The sequence below is a fragment of the Vitis vinifera genome, chromosome 1 (genome assembly GCF_030704535.1).
Source record: "Vitis vinifera cultivar Pinot Noir 40024 chromosome 1, ASM3070453v1".
NCBI classification, from domain to species: domain Eukaryota; kingdom Viridiplantae; phylum Streptophyta; class Magnoliopsida; order Vitales; family Vitaceae; genus Vitis; species Vitis vinifera.
The window spans coordinates 4,537,593-4,561,419 of NC_081805.1; the positions used below are offsets into that span (position 1 = coordinate 4,537,593).

The window sequence follows — 23,827 nt, forward strand, 5'->3', positions numbered from 1 at the left end:
GAGAGTGAGAGAGGGCGAGAGAGAGGGCGACGGCGACGGCGAGTGCGATGGTGAGGAGGAGGAGGAGAGATCGGCATCGCAAATCAGACGGAAGGAGAGTAGTTTTACAGTGGAGTCCAAGGCGTTTGAGATTGTAGTGGAGGATAGAAGAGGGAAGATCCAAGGCTGAATTGTGGAGAAGAAATGAGGGGCCTCGTCATGGGTCCGACTGGGAGCGGATAGTTTAGCATTCTTCTTGGAAGGGTTGAATCTCTGTATCAAGGGTAAGAAAGAAACCAGATGGGGAAGGGAATGGAAGGAGCAGGGAAGAGTGTATTCCATGATTCGAGGGACAAACAGAACGGGGGGGTTTATACGGATAGGGGTCTCCGATTTAGAGGGGAAGAGGTTCTGCATCTTCGTTCCAAGAGGCCGTAGGGATAAGAGGGGGTGGACGACCATGGCGAAGAAGCTTAAACATGTGTTAGGGTTTTTTGGTAAAAAGCCTGAAAAACAAAAGGGAAAGGCTGTAGAGAAAGTTGTTATGGGAGGATCGTATGCAACAATGGTGAGAAAGCCACTGACGGGTAACTCAAATGTCACTACAGTGAAAGTGAAAAAAGAGGAATCAGAAGGATTAATAAAGAAATTGAAACATTGTGTTGTGGCGAGCTGGAGAGATGGGTCAGGGGGGAAGATGATATTGAGAAGTGGGGGAAATTCTGGGCAAAGTTGTGGGACCTCAAAGGTAACCTAGGGCTGGATAAGCTGAACAAGAGGAAAGCGCTGCTGGAATTTGAGAATTTGGACGAGTCCAGACGAGTCGTTTCCTCTGGGAGCTGCACGTGGGAAGGAACCCCTGTAAGGTTGGAACACTGGAGCCCTAGGAGCGGATGTTGGGCAGAGGGGGAAGAGAGAAGGGAAGTCTAGGTAAGGATTGTGGGGCTCCCAATCTCGTTATGGAGCCCAGAAATTTTGAGGAGAGTAGGGGATGTATGTGGAGGTTTTATCACCGTCGATGAAAATACGAGATCGATGAGAGATCTCCTATGGGCCAGAATCCTAGTGAAATGGAGAGAGGAAGCTAGACCAAGTGTGCTGGAAATTGAAGGGGAGGAAGAAAGCTACGTTGTGTCCCTATGGTGGGAATGTTGGCCGGTGTTGAGGAGGAAGTGCAGGGACGAAGTTGATCGTCATAGCAGGGAGGTTAGGGGTGAGGAGGATTCATGCGCGGGGCAGCGTGTGATGAAGGATTGGGGGAGTGGGAGGCTCGAGACACTGCACCCGCCAGACGAATGGACGGTTGTGCAGGGGGTCGGGTCGGGTCGGGTCGGGTTGAGATCAGCCCAGATCTAAGCCCGACAACCCGGACCTGGGTTTCATCTGGTGAAATGAAGCTTTTAAGCCCAATCGCGGGCCCAAAGGAAACAAGGAGGGATGGTGGGCCTAGCCTAATGTTTGGGTCCATGGACTTGAAGAAGAAGGAAGTGGCTGCAAGTGATGTTGGCCCAGACGCAGGCCCATTATATGGCAGGGAAGATGTGGGCTGCTATACTAAAGGCCCAGCTCTGCCTATAGCCCAGTTGTCAAACAAAGGCCTATTTTGTTCAAAGGCCTGCACCCAGCAGCCCGATCAAGGCGGAAAAATAAGGAAGGGCCCAAAATCATCAGCAGTCCAAGAGGTGACGGGTCTTATTTTGAAGTGTTCTGCACCCAGCTATCCTCCAGAAGCAGAGACCTTTGTTGCGAGGGAGAATGAGGACACAAGGAAGCTACAAGGAGTGGTTAGGCTGACAGAGACGGATAGGGCGCTTGAAGAGGAATCAATGAGGTATGGAATGGGGTCTGGTTCCTGGGGGAAAAGGGAAATGGGGAACTCTTATCTCAATTCTTTTCTTTTTTATCGGACTCTGGGGGGGGGGGGGAGTTTTTCGATCATTCTGGGGATTTGGATGAGGAAGGTCGGCCCGATAATTCAATGTGGTTAACAGTGTATAAGGCTTGTAATGAAAGGATTAAGGAATGTAAGGAGCTGGGAGTCATCAAATGCAACAGTGACAAAGGTAGGGTAATGGAAGGGGTAGGCGATATAGATGATGCTCAAGTTGAGAGAAGTGAGCTGGAGGGAAACTAGGAAGAGAGTGGCTTGGCGAGATTCAGCCAGTTTTTGGGCTTCCCTACGGAGGGATTGGAGAAGGAAATACTAAATTTTTTGACCAAGATCAGGAAAAGAAGGGAGAAAATCCATAACAAAGAGTTACTGGAAAAGTCTAAGTTTGAAAGGGAGTTAAAACGATTAGAATGCTCCATAAACTATGAGGGAGGGATGAAACAGAAAGGCTCGGTACAGGGCAAAGGGCGCCAAATTGTAATTGTCCAATGAAGGTGAAAATTTTGAGCTGGAACGTGAGGGGAGCAAATGATAGCTCCAAAAGAAAAGTGATTAAGACGTTCATAAGAAATCAGAGGGTGGACTTAATGTGCATTCAGGAAACAAAACTGCAGTGTATGACGGATAGCATTGCGAGAAGTATAGGCTCCGGGAGATTCCTAGGCTGGAAAGCAGTGAATGCGGAGGGAGCTTCGGGAGGTATTTTTATATGTTGGGATAGAAGGACTCTGGATATGCTAGATTAGGAGGAGGGATAGTATACCTTGTCTTGCAGATTCCGTAATGTAGAAAACGGGACTGTATGGGTTTTTACAGGAGTGTATGGCCCTTTCTCTAAGGTAGAGATGGATGCTTTATGGGAAGAGTTTGGGCCGATTAGAGGGCTGTGGGAGGATTCTTGGTGCATAGGGGGGGATTTTAACATTACTTTGTTCTCGAGGGAAAGGAGTAGTCAGAGGAGAATTAGCTCAGCAATGAGGAAATTTGCTGAAACTGTGAATGATCTTGGGCTGGTGGATCTTCCTCTTCAAGGGGGAGATTTTACTTGGAATGGGGGCCTACATAATCAGACTTGGGCACGTTTGGACAAGTTCCTTGTGTCTCCTAGTTGGATAGATCAATTCAGTGGGATTAACCAGTGCAGGCTGCCCCGTCCGGTTTCCGATCATTTCCCAATTATGCTAGTGGGGGGTGGGATAAGACGAGGCCCCACCCCTTTCAGATTTGAAAATATGTGGCTTAAGGATGAGGGTTTTAAAGAGCTTGTTCGCAGCTGGTGGCAAGGAATTGATGTTAGGGGCAGTGCTAGTTACAAGTTGGCTACTAAGATGAAGGAAATTAAACAGAAGCTGAAAGTGTGGAATAGATAAGTATTTGGTAAGCTGGAGAGCAACAAATCTGCAGCTTTGCAACAGGTGGAATTCTGGGATAGGGAGGAAAATGAAAGAATTCTGACTATGGAGGAATCAGAGCTTAAGAAAGAGGCAAAAGAAAATTACAAGAAATGGGCTATTATGGAGGAAACTCACTGGAGACAACTTTCTAGGGAAATATGGCTGAAAGAGGGGGATAGAAACACGGGTTTCTTTCATCGCATGGCAAGTGCTCATCGTAGACATAATTGTATGGAGAGAATTAAGATCAATGGGGAGTGGCTTCTAGAGGAGCAGGAAATTAGAGAAGGAATTGCTAATGCGTTTAAAGAGCTACTTTCAGAAGATACGGGGTGGAAGGCGGATATTGGGAGTCTTCAACTTGATCAGATCAATCAAGAAGAGGCTGAAATATTGGAGAGGCCTTTTACAGAGGATGAAATTCATGGGGCTCTGATGGAGATGAATGGGGATAAAGCCCCTGGTCCGAATGGTTTTACTTTGGCTTTTTAGCAAAGCTGTTGGGAGTTTATTAAAGAAGAGATTATAGAAATGTTCAAGGAATTGTATGATCATAGCTCTTTCCTCAAAAGCCTTAACAATACTTTTTTGGTTTTGATCCCCAAGAAATGTGGTGTTGAGGACCTTGGAGACTTTAGACCTATTAGCCTCTTAGGGGGTCTTTACAAGTTACTGGCTAAAGTGTTGGCTAACAGATTGAAGATAGTGGTTGGTAAGGTGGTCTCTAATTCTCAGAATGCCTTTGTGAGGGGAAGACAAATTCTTGACGCTTCATTAATTGCAAATGAAGTGATAGACTCATGGCAAAAACGAAAAGAAAAGGGTCTTATATGCAAACTGGATATAGAAAAAGCTTATGACAGTATCAATTGGAAGTTTCTATTGAAGGTGATGCAGAAAATGGGCTTTGGGTCTAAGTGGGTGGGGTGGGTGTGGAGTTGCCTATCTTCAGCTAAATTTTCAGTGATGGTTAATGGAGTGCCTGCAGGTTTCTTTCCTGGCTCCAAAGGTCTTAGACAAGGAGATCCCCTGTCTCCTTATCTCTTTGTTATGGGAATGGAAGTGCTAGATGTTCTTATTAGGAGAGCTGTGGAGGGGAGCTTCTTATCAGGGTGTAACATAAGGGGCGGTAGTGAACCTCCTTTGAATATCTCTCACTTGTTCTTTGTTGACGACACCATTATTTTCTATGAGGCCAAAAAAGACCATTTAACTCATTTAAGTTGGATTTTATTCTGGTTTGAAGCGACGTCAGGCCTAAGGATTAATCTAGCCAAGAGTGAAATCATTCCAGTGGGAGAGGTGGTGGAGATGGAGGAGTTGGCTGTTGAGCTAGGTTGCAGGGTGGGGTCTTTACTTTCTCAGTACTTGGGTCTACCCTTAGGGGTTCTCAATAGAGCGCCTTATATGTGGGATGGGGTGGAAGAGAGAGTCAGGAGGAGGCTAGCTCTTTGGAAAAGGCAATATATATCTAAAGGGGGAAGAGTCACTTTAATAAAAAGTACTTTGGCTAGCATGCCAATCTACCAAATATCTATCTTCAGGATGCCCAAGATGGTTGCTAGAAGACTTAAGAAAGTGCAAAGGGACTTTTTGTGGGGAGGAGGAAATATGGAGGGGAAAACTCACTTGGTAAATTGGGAGGTGGTATGTACAGATAAGGCTAAAGGTGGGCTAGGCATTAGGAAGCTAGCCTTGTTGAACAAAGCATTACTTGGCAAGTGGATATGGAGGTATGCTTGTGACAAAGATAATCTTTGGAAACAAGTGATCAAGGTGAAGTATGGGCAGGAGGATTTTGGGTGGAGGCCAAAGAAGGCTATAGGGGCGGTGGGAGTAGGGGTTTGGAAGGAGATTTGGAAAGAATCAGAATGGTGCTGGAATAACATGATCTTCAAAGTAGGGAAGGGCAACACGATTAGATTTTGGACAGATGTGTGGTGTTCAGAGACAGCGTTGTCCCATTGTTTTCCTCACCTCTTTGGTATGACGGTTCAAAGGAACACAACGGTTAAGGAAATGTGGGATCAAAATTTGGGTCAAGGAAATTGGAATCTAAATTTTTTGAGGGGTTTCAATGATTGGGAATTGGGGTTGATTGGGGATTTTCTTCAGATTTTGAGGGGTCACAAACCCTCTTCGGAAGAAGATTCAGTCCTGTGGAGAAAAGAAAGAAGTGGGCAATTCAGGGTCAAGGAAGCGTATAACTTGCTGGCGAGATCTGATGATACAGGCTTTCCTTCAAGAAGCATCTGGGTGACAAGGGTGCCAACTAAAGTTTGTTTTTTTGCATAGGAGGCGACGTGGGGAAAGGTGCTGACTTTGGATAGACTTCAAAGAAGAGAATTACAACTTCCAAATCGCTGGTTCCTGTGTGGTTGTGAGGAAGAAAGTGTAAATCATATACTCATACACTGTACAGTGATTAGAGTTCTATGGGATATAGTGTTTGGTTTAGTTGACGTGAAATGGGTTTTCCCAGAAACTGTAAAGGAAGTCTTAGTTAGTTGAAGGGGTTCGTTTGTGGGAAAGAAAAGGAAAAAGATTTGAGATGTCATTCCGTTGTGTATTTTTTGGACGGTATGGAAGGAAATGAATAGATTAGCCTTTAGGGGGGGGGGGTGTTGAACGTTCAGAAGTTAAAGAATTTTTTTGTTTGTAATTTGTGGAGTTGGGCCAAATTGTATGTAGGTGAGGAGGCGTTCTCCCTTATAGGATTCCTAGAGTGGATGACTTCCACTTAAAGGAAGGTGATTATGTTTTTGTTGTTTTTCGAGGCTTAACTGTCTTGTATACCCCATGTATACTTTGTGGCGTGTTGCCTTTTGAATGAATATACTTTACTTATCAAAAAAAAAAAATTATTGTCAAACGCATCCTAAGGATAAAGTTGGGCTGCTTACTGGAAACCAAATCCTTCTGCTGCTAAGGCGTATGCTTTCAAACTACCGGCTCTACTAACCTATTACTTCCAACCATAAAACTAATACAATGTTCTACCACTACAACTTGGTTGGAACACTTTGTTTGCCAATAGTTTGCCCATTCAAGGACTTCGCCATACAAGAAAATGGAGAGTAGTAACTTTTTAAAATTAAAAGGAGAAAAACCCTAATTACAAAATAACCATTGTAAAGCAATTCATCTTTCCCCCACAACGATCTACTGCAACACTACTACAGATACTACCACCACTCTTTATTGTTAATTCTAAAAGGAAAATTGTTAGCACCGTGGTAGCTGTCCTGGGTTCCTTCAATCAAGGTTTTGAAGGACTTCCCCAATATGGATGTGCTTTGGTTGCTGCTGCACAGTTATGAGGGGACAATGATTCTCCATCGTTGTGTCAAAATGAGGCTTTCGTTTAGATCGTCTTAGATTCTGAGAGGTTGAAAAACCCCCCATCATAGTCTCTGCATCTTGTTTTGGCTTTCGAGGTCTTCCTCGTCGTAGATTCTGAGAGGATGAAAAATCCCTAACCGTAATCTCTGCGTCTCGTTTTAGCTTACGAGGTCTCCCTCGCCCTCGATTCTGTGGTGGGTGCTGTTGATAAGACTCATGCTGCAAAGGCAACAATGCTTCATCTCTTGTAATTGTATCAGGTTGTGGTTCAGGAGGCCTTCCTTGGCCTCGATGCTGGGACAATGTATGCTGAGGAGGACCTATGGGCAGCAATGCCCCTGCATCTGTATCCTCTTCTGGTATAGAAGCTATGCCTTGGTGTTGAGATTGTGGCTGTTGCTCCTCAAAATGATGCTGAGTATTGACTGGGGGCAATGAATCAAACGGGCTCTTCCTCCTATTTTGTTGCTTTGGCAGCTCCTCTACAGATTCCCCCTCATCTTCCACCCTAGGGCTAGAGGATTCAACAGGTATGACCATCAAAGTAGCACAATTATCATCATTGAGGCATGATGATTGCAGTAACTCGGATCTCACCTCATTTTGTTGTCCTTGTGATTGATTTTTTCCTTCATTCACTTGATAATCCTGTTCGTTTGCTCCATCAATGACATAATTTTCATGTTTTTGTGCTTGACTCAATTCTTTAATCACCACTTTCTCTTGTTCTCCTAGTTGATTTTTTTTTTCAACCACTGCTTCCTTATCATAAATACCACGGCGTCCCCTACCCTGATGACGCTTCCGCTTCTGCTGCTTTTCTTTCCGCTTAGGGTTAGGGTTTCCGGTTGGAATCATATAATGATCATCAGATGTAACAACAATGTCACCATTCTGAGCAAGTTTACAAAGATGGTGACTTAGATAACTTGAATGAGCCCAAGGCACTTCATAATTTGATTTAATGAACTCTGACAGAGATTTCTCACTTGAACCCCTTTTTTCTTTCAATGTCTTAATCGCATCCAATATCATCTGCACAAAAACCAGACTTTCACCATTTCACAAATGGAAATCAAAACTTATCAATGCGATTACATGTAGCTGTATAACCCAATAAAATCAATACAGACAATGAACTGGTTTCCCAAATTTTATGACTTTGGAATGAAAAGAACCCTTCTTTTCCTTCAAACAATCATGATAAATACACTCACACCACAAAATTGCTCTTTTCCCGGGAATTTTTATTTGGCAATTAGATTAAATCAAATGGAGAACTTTGTTCTCGATTCAAAAAACTTTAAACCCTCCTCATTTTCATAAAATAATAGCAGAAAAAGAAAAAAAGAAAAGTACCCAAGCGTAGGGAGGGTGATCAGGGGTTCGGATCACGGGGAATAACTGGAGAAGACGCTTTTCGATGCACTTCTTTGTTTCCTCAGACAATGGCGTAGCTGAATCCAAGGTCATTGCCCCCAATACTGCTTTTTTCAACTTGTCCATGTTTCGTTTTTGTTTGTGATTTTGGGAAGTGGTACGAGGGTTAGGGTTTTGGGGTTGAGAATCCATTTGGGTTCAGCGAAGCAACAGCGGGAAATCAGGGATAGAAAATCGAAATCATGGAAAAAAAATATCTACCTAAATTTCAGAGAGGAGTGAAGGAGGAAGAACACTACGGCAAGCATATTGTAAAATATTTTGAGATAATGATCAACCACCTAATAACGTGGATTAGTAACAAAGTCAAACTTAGCTCGAAGTGGAAAACCAAAATTAAAGGGCAATTATATCTAAATTAAAGCGAAAACAAAGAGCACGTACCCGCTGAAAAAAATGTATCTAAATTAATTATCTCCTTCTTGTTATTTCTGTCTACCCTTTCCAGAAAATAGTGCTAATCCGAAGAATTGATCACAAAAATTGAAATCCAAATTCGAGAAAACAAATGAAGAAAAAATTAAGTTGGTTGAATTAAAATATGTAACAAAATTTTAAATTGTTAATATAAATTTTATCCAGGTTTGGATATATTTTTTTAAATTTAGGCTGCATTTGCCTGCAGCCTGCTGCTTCTACCCCTGTTTATTGCTTTCTATCCAGATTTGGATATATCACTTCTATAAAAATCTTGAGATTTCTTGTGAAAAATAAGAACCGCAATCTTAATATACGAATTTGAACTGAAGACAGAAGAAAAAATTAATAAAAAAAAATGGACAAAGAAATCAATCAATTAATAAACTAAAAACTGAATCAATCAGAAAATAAATGGAAAATGATACATTTAGACAACCGCGTCAGAAGAAAAGTTGGGTTGTAATTCATTAAAGGTCTAGAACTTCTCAGAATAATCACACGGAGAAACCGAACAGCAACAGGGGAAAAAGGGAGGTAATAAATCATTGTTCGGTTGCCTCACACGGGGAACGTGAAGGTATCCAAACACTTCCATAGGGGATTGATCCAGACCATGGTTTTGTCCATCTTATGGGATAAAAGTTAATCAATAACATAACATATATACAAAGGTAGACAGACATAACTGCAACATATCCCAACCTCACTAGAACTTCCCTTTCTTTCTTTCTTTTTTTTTTTTTTTTCTTTTTTTTTTTAACATTTTCTGTTCATTAGGTTGCAATCATCCTTCTAAGTGATATCATGAAAACATAAGTGAGTTTTTGCATAAACATTTTATTACAATTATCCAACCATCTAAATACGAAGGTCTACCTGCCACATCCATTTTTACAGCCAACAAAGTTTGAGTCCCAAGTTAAACGAATAGAGTGAGAGATGAAGTTGCAGAGCTGCAAAACCTCCCACACCCACTGCATTCACCATTTTGCTGATCTACATTTGGCAGAGTTTGCATTCCCACTGAAGTAAGGTCTGAAGGTTTTCATCACTTCCTCATATGTCGGCCTCTTGTAGTCCACTGCCTGTTGCCAATCATTTCCCATGCTTACTAAGCCCTTAATACATACAAAATAACCCCAAATTTAAGAATATTCGTGATTGAAGTTTTTGCAGCATACCTGCTCAATAACTTCTTCAGGGTTTGACCATTTCCACTCTGAGAATTCTGGTTCTGCTTCACCACTTGCTAAGTTGACTTCACTGTCGTCTTTTGTTAATCTCATAAGGAACCTGTCAATTTTCCAAACTTTTAGACTAAAGATTCTCTTTTCATTTTTTTTCTCATTCATTTTCAAAGCCTCATATAATAGTAAGAAAAAAGAAAAAATCCCACAAATATCTTGATAGCACAAAGTTTGAAGACATGTGTACAATAAAAAAGAACAAGTGCATTCTGTTTTCAGATACAGTAAAAGGTTCTCATTTCTGAAGCCAAATATAGTGTTAGATATCAGCAGGGATGTTCCCCTCTTTTCAGTATTTGTTAGAATATCAAAACCTTTCATTTAGGCTTCATAACCTGCAATTCATAACACAAGGAAGAATATCCTAACCGATCACAGGATACAATATCTAGTTGATGAGCACAAGCTTTTGAAATTGTAAATTAAAACATTAGTATCTACTTCCACTTTGGAGAAAATGAAAGTTCATTCCAATCTCCCAAATTATGCCTAAAACTTCACTAACATGCTAGAATCCTGTTTGATCTATCAGAAAGAATACTATAAATTCTGTTTAAATAGGTAAATGTTACCTAGACTTAAAAATCATTATCTCACCTTAATTTCCATCTAAATCTTCAGTTTTTTTTGCTACATGTGAATTTATGGATATGATTGGCCTCACATTGATTCCATGAGGGCTTGTTGACAATGCTTTTCTTGTCATCAAATGACCAAGACCAATTTCACAAATATGGAATCCTTAAATTAGGGTTAAATGATTCTCTGAGCTCCACATGTGGAGAGATAATCAAGTGAATGAATCATGAATAAACCAGGTAATTGAGGTTGAACCTTTACTGCTATCAATTTGAAAAAGTGCCAGAAAAGTTGCCTGAAAACTCAACTTCCAAAGGTTTTCTGAACATACAACCAGCTACCCTAAGAGGGATAATTATATTTTTCTCTTTGTTGTCACATGCGCATCCAATATACCACAGATATCCATTTTTCATAACAATCAGAACCAAGTTGAATCCCTACATGATATGATCTAGACACATGTTGAAACTATATATTAAAGTAAGATTCAAACAAAAAATCAGGCATATTCAATGGCTGCCATTATTATTGTTATTTTATAAACATTGCAATTCCAATGAAAACTGAGAATGATATAGCATGTACCACTTCTGCGCCTGACCATGCCATTCACCTCGCCACAGGCGATTGACTTTGGCCTTCACAGCAGGAGGGAAGTCATACGTCAACCAATTTGGGACCTGTCAAAGACACCCTTAATTATAGAAAAAAAAAAGGTCTTAATTGTATACTAGTTCACTAGATTAACAGGAAGGCAACTTTGAAGAGCATATCATAAAGAATGATGTATAATGCATTCAATTGATTATGCTATACCATGATCATGTTATATATATTTAATATCTTCATCAGGATGACTCTAAAAGGATAAAACATAAGCTCAAAAAGTAACTAAAAGGGAAACTATTATGTAATAGAATTGAGAGTTCAAGGAACTGCTAAGCATTCAAGTAGTGAAGTCAAGTTAAATATCCCGACTCTAACCATCAAAAAGATTCTAAAAATTTTAAAACTAGGGACAAAGAATTGTTCAAATCAATATGTGATGTAGCAACTAATTAGCTGTATTTCTCAAATGAGCCTCAGCTCTCTCACAAGAGAAGGAATAGATTAATTGCCCTTGGGGCCTGGCTCAAGTGGCACGGGGTGGGGATGGGGATGGGGATGTGGATGTGGATGTGGAATATCCCAGATTCAATGCCTAGGAACAAAAAAATTACCTGTGAAAAACAAAAAGAGAGAAGAATGGATGAATTAGAAGATCTGGGTGTTTCTTTACAGGGTAAAAGGATGGTGGAGGGTGGGGTGGGGGTTGTCATCACTAAAACATGAATATCTCGGTGTGCCACACACCAATATTGAACTACAAGAACAGCCAACTAGAGAATTACATAATTTTCCTCTCCTGATAATTACAGGAGAACTTTATGTCAGCATTAAGCATAGCATACCCTTGTGTGTGATGCAACAGAAAACTGGAGCATGTAAAAGTTTCTTCTTTTACCAACCTCAGCAATAATTTCGGCAGACACTATTCCAGTTTCTTCTCTCAATTCCCTCATGGCCGCAGACTTGGGTTCTTCACCATCTTCAATACCCCCCTAAAATTGAGAATCCCAAAAGTGGCAATTAAGCTTGTTGAGAGATGTCGCCAACATATTGGTGATAAAAAAAATGAGAATATTACAAGTAAAGCCAAGCTAATATGTATGTGTGTGTGTGTGTGTGTGTATGTATAGAAGCATCTTAAAACAATGTAACAATGTATAAGAGGGCTATTTTTTTAGTGATCAGCACCAAAACAGGGCAAGTGCCTACTATATATCTAAAAAGAATATAAAGCAAAATTCAATAGATGATTTGTCTCCACAGTATCTGTCCATAAGTATGAAAGTTCCCATCAGGTCACAAAGACAATAATATATTCTTGAGTTATAAGATCTAATGGTTTTCTATATTTAAACAGAGCATCTATCAAGGTATAACCTGAGGCATCTGCCATGCACCTGGAACATTCAATCTGGAAGCCACAAAAACCTGCAAAAAAGAAAAAAAAGAGAAGGTAAATGTATGCTTATTTGAAGTGTAAAATACTAACCATGAAAATTGCTCTCTATTTCCAATATACTCCACCTAAGTGATGGATATAATCACAATATAGTGACTTCTTTTCAAGACAAAAGTTGCACATGTTGAGGAATTCTTTCAAACAGCACAATTTAGAACATCAACTAAAATGCTGTTTCATGCATTTGATTGAGTTCAGCCACAAAGCATGACAAGCTAAAAATCGGTATGATTATAGTTCCAATTTTCAATTTTCAGCTTGATTTTGACCCAACAGTTCAAAGATGAGTAACCATGAAATGCTGTAGCCAATCAAATTGCCATCCAGATTACAGAGATCCAGATGTGGTAAACTGGCATAACAAAATGTTAACTTCATGCATCACTTGCTAAACATTTTGAAAGTACTTTTCTTGCATTAAAGATAATTTTTTTCTCTTGTTTAGGCTCTAACAACAAAAATGGTACCTCGAAAATACTAGTCAAACATTAACTTAGGATTCCAAAATCCTCGGTTGATTGTACAGTATCTTTATCTTTTGTAAGACAACTAAAAAAATAGTAACAAGAAATGCAAGCCTGATAGAATGGAAAATGGCAATTTTATGATAATGACCAATTATTCAACTTACATCACCTAAAACAAGCAGGCTTGCAGTTCAACTAGCTTATCACATTCTATCAAGTAATTTAAATATGCCTATCCCTGTTATTCCACATTCCAAATTAAATACCATACAATTCTGTTTCAGTACCTCAGAGCCAATGTTTAAGGTAACACTGGTCCAGATTCCAAGATTTTCATCAGCTGGAGTTAAGAAAACAGAAATTTCTTGAATCCAAAGATTCAGCTCTAATTTTTCCAACTTTTACAAATCATATGGCTAAAATCTTAAGTTTTCAACAATAAAATAAAAATTATACAAAGCAAACAATTTTTCCCAAAAAAGTTGCCAAATCTGCCTGAAGCAGTCAAAATCTAGTTATACTTCTACTTGCATCCCTATATATCAAGCCATAACCTCCTAAATTTTTTTAGCAAATGTTATGCTCGTTGCTTCCTCTGTTCAATTCTTTTTCTTTGAGTGCTTTGAACGCTTAATCAGGGAGCCAACTAACTAATTCATCTTCCTTTTACAGGTAGACAGAGAAAACTAGCATAAGAACAGGAGCAAAGGTATTTAACCGTAAAATCTAATGCAGACAAATGACTAAACCTCTGTTTGTAGACAAATTAAACGTAAGTTGCTTGCTTTTGAAACCAAAAATTGGTAATTTTCAAAAGAAAAAAAAGAAGGAAAACTGTTTCAAAATATTAAACAGCCTCTAGAATTCAACCTCCAAATTCTCCATTAATTTCCAAAAAAAAAAAAAAGAATAAAATAAAACGATCCCAGAAGCACTTCTCAATCCAATCACAGAAAGATCATGCGAACACTCAAATCAGTTATCATCTAGAAAAAAGATTTCTAGGGCTTCGAATCAAAGGAAAAAAAATCCGGATCATGTTAAGCCTAGCTTAATTATCACCGCTCACAATCATTTACTAGCCACGGCCCGTTTGGTCACCGAGAAGCCTCAGGAAAATGAATGAAAACTTAAAAGAAATCCGATAACAAGTTGAAGTCGCATATAGTGTGGTAGATTTATAATTTTGTTTCGTTTTCGTATGATTTGAAATTTCTCACCAACCAAATGGAGCAGAGTAAACTCTTAAATTGAGAGTAGCAAACTGTGAGTACCTGATCGTCGGAGTTGATGAGGCAAACTCCAACATTCGGCCGGTAACCGGAAGGGAGTCCCTCCATGGTTAGCTGCTCTAAGCTCAGTTTTCAGCGAGATTTGGTGCCTTTATAGGGGGGAATGACGGTGACGATGACGGAGTCGACTTTGCGCTGGTGTTATAAATTATAATCCTACGTCCCTTATCCTGCGCACCCACACTTGCACAATCAAATACTAAAATATGGGAGGGTAGAGATCCCATACTTGCTTCCTCATGCGCTCCTGGTGATCCCCATTTCCGATAAGTCCAGATACTATCACTCTGGCTTGGTCCCACCACCAGCACCATTTGATGGACGGTTACAATTTAACTAACCCTTTTTTTTTCACTTCATAAGAAATGTTAAAAAAATTTTAAAGGAGGGACATGACAAGGGAAATGAGGGCGGTCACTTGGTGTTCCTACCCGTAAAGAGCGCAGAGGAAACGGCCTGGCGCACAATAGCAAGTACATGAGGATGGTGACGTAGCGAGGAAGCGGACACGCGGACATGAAGAGGAGCATAAAAAACAAAAGAGATCGCAGGAAAAAAGTAGTGGGCGAGGGAGGGTCGTTGACTTTGAGCCAAAGAGAGTGGATTGTGGAACCGCATCTCCCTTTTTGTGCCATTTCATCAATCTCATCATCACCTCCCGGATGCTGGATATCACAAAAAAATAAATAAACAAATAACGCCCCTCTCTGAGGCGTGCAGCGCACGCTCCAATCTGCGAATTGTATTATTCACCACAGCACCCTCCTGGGGTCCCCACATTTGGTCCGACGCCCAGTTTGGTCAAACATCGTTCAGAAAGAAAAAATATAAATATATTCGCGTTATCATGTGTCAGGCTGCCAGCTGTTTCTCGTTAAGCTTTCGTACCGTAAATTTGAATCTCGTTTGCACTTTTGCAGAAGACCAAAAAGGTCAAAAAGGTCAAAGTGTTTCACATAAATCAGTGGGCTAAGATGAAATTATCACCTTTTACAAAAATCATTTTTCTATAATAAAAATTTAAATATTTTTCAAAAATAAGTGCAGTATATTATTAATTTTTGAAAATGATAAACCATTTGTCTTCCTATCAAACCTGCTCCCCATTTGGATTTGGATGAAGCCACTGAGAATTTATGGGATGCGTGCATCACAAAATGGGTCATCCTCCATTCGCTTCGCTTGGAGTTGGTATAGGCTGTGTCTGTAGACTATGTCATCTTACGTTTGAAGTTGAATAATCGAAAACTATGGTTAAGAGTGAAATTACAAAAACAATTATTTGTCATTGTTACAATAAAATAGGAATCACATGATAAGAAGTTGGATGGTAATTGAGTATCCTATGTGTTACATTCTTACCCGCTCCTTTTCAACTGCTTTATGAATTGTTTTAGACTAATAATTGAGTGTTTGTTTAGATATGCCTTGTGTTTTTTATTTTTATAATTAAAAATAGTAATATCTTTTGTATAAAGAAAAATATAATTTCTTATACAAAAGATAATGTTCACGTGTTTAAGTATCACTTTCAAAAATTATAAAATTTGAGGTAGTTAAATTTTTAAATAGTTTAAAATATCACGTGTTCTTGACAATTTTAAAAGAAAGTTCAAAATATGCTTTGAAAAAATTATGGTATAAAGAGATGAATTATTGAAGACTTAAAAGTCTAAAAACAATTATAAGATAATCTCATGGGTGCTTTTAGGATTGAACAATTTTTTATACACTTCAAATGCACTCATCCATACCTTTTTTTTTCTTAAAAAGTGACCTTAACCTTTTAAAAATGAATGAATACGTGTTCTACCTCAAAACCTCATGCTAAATCCTTTCAAATATACCCTTATAGGTTTTTAACTGAAATGTTCTAACTCTTGGAAGGTCAGGAATAAAAATGGAAGTATTTTGGATTGTTTTAAACTTAATCGATCAAAGAAGCCCGGAATTAGTTGAACTAGTTGGGTTTTACTAGTCATGATTGATTAAGTTCCCTTAAAATCTCATTTCTTTTTTAAAACTTTGACGATGCCAATAAAGTCTTTGGCTTTCTTGGTCAAGAGTTGGTTCAGCCTTAAAAATGACAAATGGTCATTTATTGAGTATTAAATGCATTAATGACTACTCGATTGGTTGAATTGAAGCCATAAACTAGAGAGCTCTCCGACATTTATTGATAAGAAAACATTTGTGTTTACTTGCTTATCAACGATTTTCTCTCATTTAAATCTCTCTATTCAAGTGCATTAAATCTTTTAGTTGTATATTCTTTAATGCACCGTTTTGATTTCATCTTAGCTATTCATTTGTATTGAGCCTCACTTGTGATAGATTGATCGAGTGTTTTGAAATCTCATTTACTTATTCAAAGTTAGGTGTTTGAGACTTCAAGTGCCATTAGAGCCATGAATCCAAGTGTACAATGTTGAAAGTTTGGAATTAGGAGATCAAGGAAAGTCGGCGTATATAGGTTTTCTTAATCACTATAAAAGTGCTTGCATCCCTCTTCCCTTTACTTTTTACTCATTTACTTCAATTAATGCTTATTTATAGTTTTAATCGAATATTTTTTGAAAGTTTTAAATTACTTGATTTATCTTCCCCTCTTGGGTGTTTTTCCTTAATTAATTAGTCTTGTTTCCTAGCAAGCCTCTAAAAATTCTTGTATCTCATATAAAAATTACTATTATTTTTTTATTTTGAAAAAATGGAAAAATCTAAGCGAGCACTAACTATTCTATATTGCAATTTATTGCTTATTTTATATTTAAATATATACTTTTTTATTTTAAGTTTTTGTGTTTACTTTATTAAAATAAGAATAATTATGATATTTTAAAAAAAATTAATTAAATAAAAATTTGCTTCACACATAGTATTCAAGGAAAAACATGAATGTGTCTACTTTTTCAAAACCATGAATAAATCATGTTTGAAGATATGGATCTCATAGTTGAAAGTTCTCTCTAAATACTTGTATTTGCTTCATGCATTGTATTTGGGGAAAAGCATGAATGTTATACTTTTTCAAAAACATGAAAAAAATCATGTTTGAAAGTATGAATCTTCTAGTTGAAAGTCCTCCTTTTGACTTTCAAATGCTACTTTTTAGTCCTTGAGAAGCTCTCCTAACTTACAATTCTATAAGCTCTTTTTTGAATAATAAAAGCATAATTTAAAGGTAAAATATCACTTGTAAGAGTGCTTAATAAAACCCTCTTTCACTTTATAATGTAATATGAATATCCATGTTTTAGAAAAATAAAAAAGAAGTGTTTTTGGGTCGCATGAAAGCAATTCTTATTTAAGAAGTAAAATTTCTTAAAATATCACAATTATTCTTATATTTAGGTCATAGAAATATTGAGAAAATGAAAAATAATGGGGAAAATAATTCAAATTCTTTTGCATGGTTTATCATTGAAAAATGTAAGTAAAATCAAGTATGTATATTGAAGAAGATATGAATTAAAACAAATATAATAGAAATTATTTACAATTTTATAGATTTTCAAATATTTTGAAAAATAAATAAATAAATTTAAAGAAGTGTATAATAAAAAATATTAAACTTTTTGAATGTGTCCTCCCTCATCATCCATATAGGTTAAATGAGACTTTTGCACGAGATCAAGGTAAGAAATTTAGGTCATATTTGATTGATCAAATATAACATGAGATAAAGATAAAATAAAAGATATTATGTCACATTTTATATTTGGTTATAAGATATATTATCCACATTCTATATGATATATGTTAATCTCGTGCTAAGATATGAGATATACATATTTCATGTATCCTATTTTTTTTTTTTTTTATATATACTCATTTTGCAAAATAATTTGTTTTATTATAAATTAAATTCATGGTTAAAAAAAGAAAAACTAAAAAAAAATTATAAACAAATATTAGTATATAATATATAAATTATTTTTATTTATAAAGTTTAAATATTTTAATCATAAATATTGTTAAATATAAGAGAAATTTCAATTTTTTAAATAGAAAATATAAGAAAGTGATATAATTTTCATTTTAAACATTGAAAATAATATATATTTCATATTATTTTTTTTTTCACAAATTAAATATAAACATAACATATTTTATTGAATATGATATCTTAAAATACCATGTTCACATGACACATAAATCCAAAAATATCATATTTCATTAGAAATCATATCATTGAATATGTATTTCTTATTTAATGAGATATGATATCCTAGAATACGCAAATGATATCCTATCAACCAAACGTTGTCTTAAAGAATAATGGACTGAAAAAGTTTCTTGTTAAGATAGAGCCTTAAAAGTATCATATGACGTAACAATAAATAGATTTTATTATTTATAATATGATTTTTGTTTCTTAATTTATCTATTCTATTCGGGGCATAATACCTTTTGTATTTTACATAATTTTGGTGCATTACAAGTAGATGAATTGTTCACAATTGATTCATGAACTTAGACAATCCATTTGAGGTTGTAGTGTACTACCTCTTAATTGGAGGAATGACTTATTTTGATTATCGAGATCGATTTCCTATGGTGGGTACACTAGTGTATATGGTTATACATTGGACAAAAATTATGGTAGGTCATGACATTGACTATCAAGTGGTCATAATTTCACCAAACCATTATGTTATATTGAACTTTCAATCTTGAGATGATATTGAACTATTGCTAAGGTCTTTAGTGACTTTGACCTATGTGTGAAATATTAAAATGGACATATATATATTCCCTAAGGATTGAGTCACTATTGATTGAGGTAAGTGACAATATGTATACTCAAAAGAGACATCATGATATCTCATAGATTTAAAACAGTGTGTTCCCTTAAATGATCCTAAAGACATTTAATAAGATAATCTATGGTTGTAATAATTTTTTAAATGGAATTTAACATGTACTCTTAAAGAGTTAAGAATATGTCAATTGATCACGTAATGTGATGATATGAAACTTAAGAAGTATGAGGGTAATTTCAATACATTGATAATATTTATCTTATTAGATTACAAACATCAGTTTATGAGAAACCTACATATAGTGGATTGTAGGTTACGAACTCGAGTTTTATCTTGTTATATGACAAACATCAGTTTATGAGAAACCTACATATAATGGATAGTAGGTTACGAACTCGAGTTTTAGTATCTCACTCTAATATCATAAGATACTAGAGTATAAATCATTTTCCATAGTGAAAGGTTGAGTCAACTTTAGAATTGAATTTTAAAGGAGCCAATATTTTCTTATGAGCTCCAATGATCTTTGCTTGAACTCATATTCTTAGGTGACATTACTTGAGGGATAATGAAGTTTTTTATTTACATGTATGCATAAAGACATTTAATTTGGTAAATACGTGATATTACATAAGAGCTTTGATTACTACTCAAAAAGTTCTATTTGATAGCCTTTAATTAATCCTTTTTAACACTTTTGAGTAGTAGTTTAGGCCTTTTAACTCAATTGGCATGTTAAGGATCCTTTAAAGCAATTTTGATCACTTTGTGCAAGTTTTGGTGTTTTTGTTAGTATTTTGATCACCAAAGCAAGTCAAGAATGAGGAGAACTATGAGGAATCATGGGCAAAGTTGAGAATTCAATTGCCAAGAGTGAATCCGGATTGCAAGGAGAAAAAGCAAAGAGGATCAGTCATGGAGCATATTCTTGATGACAGTCGTAGCAGCCACTTTTGGAGCACTTTCTGAAGTCCAAATGATGCAAGCTATATACCATTTCAAAGCTCAGGAAGTCAACAATCCAATGCTTCAAACGGTGTGCGATTCGGAATTGAAACGAAGAAGTTGCAGCCATTACAAGCCAGACACTCTAAAGTGTTGCGGAATCAGCCATGTGTTGCGAGAATTTCGCAACACTTTTGTACAGTAAGGTGTTTCTCCTTCTGACGATGCACGAACCATGCCGCGAGAAGGGAGCTGGAAACTTCAAGGTGGAAGCCAACTTTGCAGCCTGGTGAAGATAGCTCGGTCTTGCGAAATAATTTCGCAGCCCTCTTGGGTGTCTGCGAAATTTCGCAGACCTCACTTTTCTCCTGCGAAATGGCTCCTGAAGCCTCCCGAAGCTTGCTACCGACATTGGGAGATATTTTCCATTAGATTTTTGTTGTCTAAATCCCAAAATACTCCTTGTAAACCACCAATTACATGATTCCTTAGTTTTTAAGTTAGTAAAAAGACCAAATATCTTTGTAAGAATTAGTTTTATATTAGTTTGCTATAAATACCTCTCGGGAGCATGTTCTCAGGGAGGAGTTTTTTCTGTAACCATTTGGTAAGCAAGTAAAGTCTTTTCTTTCTACTGCCTTACCTTCTCACTTTGTATTTTCATTTTATTTCTAAGTTATGAATTCTCTGAGGAGTTTTCCCCAGAGAATGAGTAACTAAACCTCCAATTCCTTGGAGCTAAGGGTGCCGGGGAAGGTTCCAAGTGCAAGAATGCAAAGCTTTGTGGTTTTAGTTTTTAATGAAGAGGAAGTGAAATCCTTTAGTGATTTCAATGTTTTTAGTTAACTTAAAACACCTTAGAGTCACCTGGGCCAACACTTGGTAAGGCAAGTGATTTCCAACCATGGAAATGCACTAGTTTACCCCTTGCGAGCCTCTGGTAGGTGACTTCAAGGTAGGATTTTCTGGAATTACCAACACTTGGTAAGCTTTTGGACTCCTAGGAGACATCCATTAGTTATCTCTTGCGAGTTTGTGAAGGGGAATCCAAGGTTAAAGATCACCTTGAATGGTAAGTGCTCGTGAGAGGCATGAACCATTGCAAGTTGTATCAGTGAGAGAATTAAAGTGAAATCTAATTGAAGGAGTCTCTGTACATCACCGGTTAGAGAATTGACTATAAGTTGAATCTCTAATGCGAGGAAATGAACCATCTGACCGGAGCTATGTCTTTTGCATGAGGAACCACCCCAGTGAACCTAAATCTCCAAGGAATGCTTTTCTTCCTAAATTATTCCAAACTTCTGTTAAGTTAGTTAGTTTAAGTCTAAACCTTTACCAATCAAACTTTGTGTTTTATTCCTTAAGCTAACCGTGAAATGAAACAAAACCAATTCACTTGGAATTGGTATCCTTGATTGCTTGCAAATCATTCCCAGTGAACGATCCTTAGAGCCACTATACTATAGTAGCTTTGTATTTGCTACCCTAGTGTATGGTGTTATAGGTATAAATTTTGTTGATCACTTCCTCAATCAAGGAACACCAGCTGAACACAAATCAGCTGAGACACCAATTGGGCATGAGTCAAATGGCGCCGTTGCCGGGGAATGAGTGTTAAGTTCATTGTGATACCATTGTTGAGCACTTGTGATTTTCATCACAAGTTGGTAAAGTTTCTTTCACTTTACTAATTTTCATTCTTTCTTTGTTTATTCATAATCTAAGTTTATCTTTTTAAAATTTAGCCTAGTTTAATTTTGTTGTTGTAGCCCTGTTTTTCTTGTTGTCCTCTGTTTTTTTTTTTATTTAAGTTGCAGCTGAATACTAGTTGTGTATGCCCAAGTGGATACGAGACATTGGAGGTAGGCTTGTTAAGTGTGATACACCTCAGAAAGGAGAATTTGAAGTAATCTTGAATATCATGGAGGCTGCACCTGAAGATCAGCATAGTCACCAAGGTCGTCAAGACAATCTCAATGAATTCAGATCAATGAGGGACCGTATGCATCCACCTCGTATGAGTGCACCATCATGTATAGTGCCCCCTACAGAGCAGCTAGTGATCAGACCATATCTTGTTCCACTTCTACCAACTTTCCATGGGATGGAAAGTGAGAATCCGTATGCACACATCAAGGAATTTGAAGATGTTTGTAATACATTCCAAGAGGGAGGAGCTTCAATTGATTTGATGAGGCTTAAGTTATTTCCTTTTACTTTAAAGGATAAGGCCAAAATTTGGCTTAATTCTTTAAGGCCAAGGAGTATCCGCTCTTGGACTGATTTACAAGCTGAATTCCTCAAGAAATTTTTTCCTACTCATAGAACCAATGGCTTGAAAAGGCAAATTTCAAACTTCTCAGCTAAAGAGAATGAGAAATTCTATGAGTGTTGGGAAAGATACATGGAAGCTATAAATGCTTGTCCTCACCATGGCTTTGATACTTGGCTACTGGTGAGTTATTTTTATGATGGTATGTCCTCCTCAATGAAGCAACTCCTCGAGACAATGTGTGGAGGAGATTTCATGAGCAAAAATCCAGAGGAAGCTATGGATTTCTTGAGCTATGTAGCTGATGTTTCAAGGGGATGGGATGAACCAACCAAAGGAGAAGTGGGAAAGATGAAGTCTCAGTTGAATGCTTACAATGCAAAGGCTGGGATGTATAATTTAAAAGAAGATGATGACATGAAAGCAAAGTTGGCAGCTATGACAAGAAGATTGGAGGAGCTGGAGCTGAAAAGAATACATGAAGTGCAAGCTGTTGCTGAAGCACCAGTGCAAGTGAAGTTGTGTCCCAATTGTCAATCGTTTGAACATTTGGTAGAGGAATGCCCTGCAATTTCAGTTGAAAGGGAAATGTATAGAGATCAAGCAAATGTTGTTGGACAATTCAGGCCCAATAACAATGCTCCTTATGGAAATACCTACAATTCAAGTTGGAGGAATCATCCAAATTTCTCATGGAAGGCCAGAGCAACTCAATACCAACAGCCGGATCCACCATCTCAGCAATCTTCAAGTATTGAATAAATAATAGCTAATCTCAGCAAGGTAGTGGGAGATTTTGTGGGAAAGCAAGAAGCCACCAATGCTCGAGTGGATCAAAGAATGGACAGAATGGAGAGTATGTTGAACAAAAGAATGGATGGAATGCAAAATGATATGAATCAAAAATTTGATAACATCCAATATTCAATCTCCAGGCTTACAAATTTGAATACACTGCAAGAAAAGGGAAGATTTCCTTCTCAACCTAACCAAAATCCCAAAGGTGTCCATGAAGTGGAAAGCCTTGAGGGAGAATCATCACAGGTGAAAGATGTGAAGGCTTTGATCACTCTAAGGAGTGGTAAAAAAATTAAGCAGCCAGCACCTAAGCCACATGTTGAGAAAGAAGAAGAGATGAAGAAAGGGAAGGAAATGGAAGATAAAGGCAGTGAGATCAGTGAAGAAAAGAAGGACTCTGATGCAACAATGAAAGCAATTCCAGAAAAGGAGCTTCTGAAGGAAGAAATGCTGAAGAAATCAACTTTTCCACCTTTTCCTCAAGCATTACAGGGGAAAAAGAGGGTTAGAAATGCAGCTGAAATCCTAGAAGTATTGAGGCAAGTGAAAGTTAATATTCCACTGCTGGATATGATCAAACAAGTTCCAACGTATGCAAAATTCCTAAAGGACTTGTGTACTATCAAAAGAGGGTTGACTGTAAACCAGAAAGCCTTCTTGACTGAGCAAGTAAGTGCAATCTTACAATGCAAGTCTCCTTTGAAGTACAAAGACCCTGGAAGTCCTACCATTTCAGTCATGATTGGAGGAAAGGTAGTGGAAAAAGCCTTGTTAGACTTGGGAGCAAGTGTGAATTTGCTTCCATATTCTGTCTACAAGCAATTGGGACTTGGAGAGTTGAAGCCAACAACAATCACTTTATCTCTGGCAGATAGATCAGTGAAAATTCCAAGAGGGGTAATTGAGGATGTATTGGTTCAA

General features: G+C 37.5%; 2 protein-coding genes across 2 annotated transcripts; both read right to left on the reverse strand.

The window, feature by feature from the left end:
• Positions 1-6,248: 6,248 nt before the first annotated feature.
• Positions 6,249-8,831, reverse strand: LOC132252656 (uncharacterized). The gene is made up of 2 exons (XM_059738898.1): positions 7,966-8,831; positions 6,249-7,641 (listed from the first exon to the last, which is right to left on the reverse strand). Exons 1-2 carry the CDS (start codon positions 8,176-8,178, stop codon positions 6,520-6,522), a joined length of 1,335 nt encoding a protein of 444 aa, XP_059594881.1. The 5' UTR covers positions 8,179-8,831; the 3' UTR covers positions 6,249-6,519.
• Positions 8,832-9,268: 437 nt separating this feature from the next.
• Positions 9,269-14,528, reverse strand: LOC100247306 (nudix hydrolase 25). Its single transcript, XM_002284359.5, has 6 exons — positions 14,105-14,528; positions 12,282-12,332; positions 11,804-11,896; positions 10,881-10,975; positions 9,648-9,759; positions 9,269-9,551 (listed from the first exon to the last, which is right to left on the reverse strand). The coding sequence occupies exons 1-6, from the start codon at positions 14,168-14,170 to the stop codon at positions 9,447-9,449; spliced, it is 522 nt and encodes a 173-aa protein (XP_002284395.2). The 5' UTR covers positions 14,171-14,528; the 3' UTR covers positions 9,269-9,446.
• Between the last annotated feature and the right edge of the window lie 9,299 nt (positions 14,529-23,827).

Excerpts from the sequence above, each read along its gene's own strand:
- LOC132252656 (XM_059738898.1), bottom strand. The coding sequence starts at position 8,178 with ATGGATTCTCAACCCCAAAACCCTAACCCTCGTACCACTTCCCAAAAT. Across the intron at positions 7,642-7,965 it reads ATCACCCTCCCTACGCTTGG|ATGATATTGGATGCGATTAA; the intron begins GTACTTTTCTTT and ends GTTTTTGTGCAG.
- LOC100247306 (XM_002284359.5), bottom strand. The coding sequence starts at position 14,170 with ATGGAGGGACTCCCTTCCGGTTACCGGCCGAATGTTGGAGTTTGCCTC. Across the intron at positions 12,333-14,104 it reads TCATCAACTCCGACGATCAG|GTTTTTGTGGCTTCCAGATT; the intron begins GTACTCACAGTT and ends TCTTTTTTGCAG. Across the intron at positions 9,760-10,880 it reads CATGGTCAGGCGCAGAAGTG|GTTCCTTATGAGATTAACAA; the intron begins GTACATGCTATA and ends GAAAATTGACAG.